The following is a 3,024-nucleotide window of genomic DNA, read 5'->3' as shown; positions in this document are numbered from 1 at the left end:
GGTGAAAGTGCCTCTTCTTGCTGCTTCAGCACAGCCCCTCTCGGCCAACACATCAAGAGCTGCTCAGCCCACACTGGCCCAGATGGAGCTCAGCCGAGCACAGATATCTCTGCGGGAGGCTCCTGGTGAGGCTGAACTGTTTTCTGTGTAACCTCCTTCTGTGCCTGGACACAGCTCTCGCCCCAGCACGTGCAAGAAGAGGAGAAAAGGCAATACTAACCAGGTAGCTGATGTAGGGCAGGTACTGGTAGGTGAGGACAGGCTCTCCGTACAGGTACGCCACATGCACAAGACAGGCCAGCACTGGCTTGGACACCTGATCTCCCAGCACTGGCCGGTTTTGGTAGATATTTCCTGTACTCAGGGGACTGTTCTCATCGTTGCTTGGTACAAACTGCTGCCTGGTGGGGCCTGCCCAGAGACAACATCATGAGCTGAAGCAGCAGGCCACACCCAAGCCACAAGGCACCCAGCAGACTGTTTTGGGGCACAGCCCACCCCAGGGGTCCGAGGAGCAGACATTACCAACGTAGCAGGACGTGAGCAGACGGAGCAGGTTCCTGGCGATGAAGCGGGACGTGACGGTAGGGCCCAGCTTGGCTGAGAGCCACCTCACCATCTTACAGGCTGTGTCTGCAAAACAAAAACAGTTTGCAAGGACAGAGCCCGGCACGGCACAGATTAGGTATCACCTGGCTGCTGCCCAGACCCTGCCCGCCCCACAGGCAGCTCCCTGGGTCTCAGATCCACATGCTTCAGTGGAGACCTGGCCTTTTACGCTGGTTTCATCGCTGTCCCCGAGCTGGGACCATAGACACCCCCAAATCTGGACCCACTTCTTCCCAGGCTCTCCCTTTCTCCCACTCACTGCTTTACTGGACGTTTGCCACGCTCGGCAGAAAGGCTCAAGGCTAGCAGGGTCTTACCCAGGAGTATTGTCTGCTCTTTGTCATCGGAGTGATCCGGCAGCTCCTCTCCCTCTCCATCCTCTGGCTCGCTGCTGTCATCAGCCAGGGTGACATCCACGGAGGCACCAGCATCCACAGCCACCGTCAGCTCTGCATCAATGGCAGCATCATCGTGCTCCTCTTCATCACGCTCCTCTTCCTCCTCCTCTGAGTCCTCGCTCTGTTTCAGGTCCTGACTGCTGTCCATCGACTTCAAGCTGCTCTTGTCCTTCTGGGAATCCCCATCCGCAGGTCTGTCCTCTCCCAGGGACACCTCGCTGGCACTGCTCTTGTCGCTCAGCCGCCCAAGGCTGAGCGATTCCTGCTCCTGAGGCTGCAGGGACTCCCCGACATAGAGGCCGCTCTGGAAGTCCTCGCTCTCGGGCAGGTAGGCTTGGTCGTGGAAGCTGACGCCAGAGGTGTAGTCGAGGAGGTCGAGTGCAGTGGAGCTGTGCTCCACGTCCATTTTGATCTCCTCCCCAAACACGCATGACACCGGGCTTTCCCCTCCGCTTTCATCATCTTCAGCCGTGCCGAGGAGGGATTTGCTCTTCTCCCGCGAGCTCTCGATGCCAACAAGAATCTGCAGGATGTGCGGCAGCAGGTTCAGGAGGAAGGACTGCAGCCCCAGGCGCACTATCAACTGGGCGACAAAGCAGTCCGTGTAGAGGTAGAACCTGCCGTGGCGGTAGCAGGGGGTCTCATATGCTCCGATCAATGGCTTGAGCAAGTATTTATTGGCATTCTTCGGACCGAGGGATTTGGCTATAGGTTCAAAGAGATACCACGCTGCATAGACAGCGGTATTCTCCTCGGACATCAGAGATAATATGAAGGGCAGAAGAATCTCCAAGCCTTCAGGAGTGATTTCAGAAAGGATCCCCTCCAGCTGCTGCCACAGCTGGAAAACAAGTTCCCGGCCCTGACCTTCATCCTCTATCTTCTTTGCCTGATAGGTGAAAATGAATTTGTGCAGGGCTGGGAAGTATGTGGGGAAGGGGACAATAGAGCTGAAGGGACTGAGGAGCTGCGTGGGACAGGGTGGGGGGAGGCCCTGGGAGACGGGTTTGTATTCAAACAACTGCACCGCGCCCTTGCCCAGCCTGGTCTTCAGAAGCTTCTCCACCGGCACGTTCAGCTGCAGCAGGACGTGCAGCACGTGCTGGAGCGGGGCCGGGATCTCCTTGGGATGGTAGCGACACAGATTACGCACCATCAGGAACCGCTCCAACAGGGATGCGTCAGGCTTCGAAGGACGAATCCTTGGTGCAAATATAATCTCAGCTACCAGAATGCCCAAGGCTTGCATGTCCCTTTGGAAGAGGTCCGAGAGACCCAGGGGTGGCTCTTCCCATGGCTGCTCCATTAGATGCATCTCACTGCTTAAGCCTTTAACCAAGAAATTGTCCAATTTCTCCAGTTCTTCCAGGGCCTGGAGCGGATTGAAGCCTTCAGGAAGCGTGATCTTCATGTCAACCTGATCCACAGCGCCTGCCTTGCTCCGACGGAGAGGTCGGACACCTGAGGTTTTGCCTTCGGTGGCATAAGCAGGAAGGGTGGAGGGCTGTGCTGAAGGCACAGTGGCACAGGGCTGATCAGCAGCTCTGCTAGTAGCAGAAATCGAATCCAGGGCTTCTGTGCCTTGCTCTAAATCATCCTCACCAGCGATGGGTTTCTCCCCAGACCAGGTGGTTTCACTAGGAGTAGCCTCCAGGACCAGCCCATTAACCACATCCGTCACCTGGCCTTGTATATCCTCCAAAAACACAGTCTCCCTGATGTTCTGGAGAAGAGGCCGGGCAATGGCTGGAGCTTCAGCAGGTGTGTAGGCAGGTCCCACCATGCGCCTGGGATGTGGCTGGTCAAAGAGCTGCACAACCCCGTAAGTCGTCAGATGCGTGTGGTTGTCTACTAGATGGAGGCAGACGTTCTTCTCCTTGACGGCATCCTTCCCCAGCAGCTTGTACCCAAAAGTGAGATCAATCCAGTGGTGCAGGTCCTGAGAAACTTCCCGGCTCTCAAGCAGCATGCGGTGGACTTCGATGAACTCCTCATAGGAGCTACACCAAGACGGCAC

The 3,024-nt window shown here is 56.7% G+C and overlaps 1 protein-coding gene across 1 annotated transcript in view; it reads right to left on the bottom strand.

Moving 5' to 3' along the window:
* Window positions 1-3,024, bottom strand: part of WDR81 (WD repeat domain 81) — a gene marked incomplete at its 5' end in the record, with an annotated part of 11,091 nt that overhangs the window by 7,134 nt on the left and 933 nt on the right. Inside the window, 3 exons of the mRNA XM_009321416.1 lie at window positions 221-411; window positions 526-633; window positions 927-3,007. Of these exons, the coding sequence (XP_009319691.1) occupies window positions 221-411; window positions 526-633; window positions 927-3,007 (2,380 nt within the window). The remainder of the gene's footprint in view (window positions 1-220; window positions 412-525; window positions 634-926; window positions 3,008-3,024) is intronic.

This window comes from Pygoscelis adeliae, unplaced genomic scaffold (assembly GCF_000699105.1).
Source record: "Pygoscelis adeliae isolate BGI_AS28 unplaced genomic scaffold, ASM69910v1 Scaffold663, whole genome shotgun sequence".
Lineage (NCBI taxonomy): Eukaryota > Metazoa > Chordata > Aves > Sphenisciformes > Spheniscidae > Pygoscelis > Pygoscelis adeliae.
This window is presented reverse-complemented; position numbering and strand designations above follow the sequence as displayed.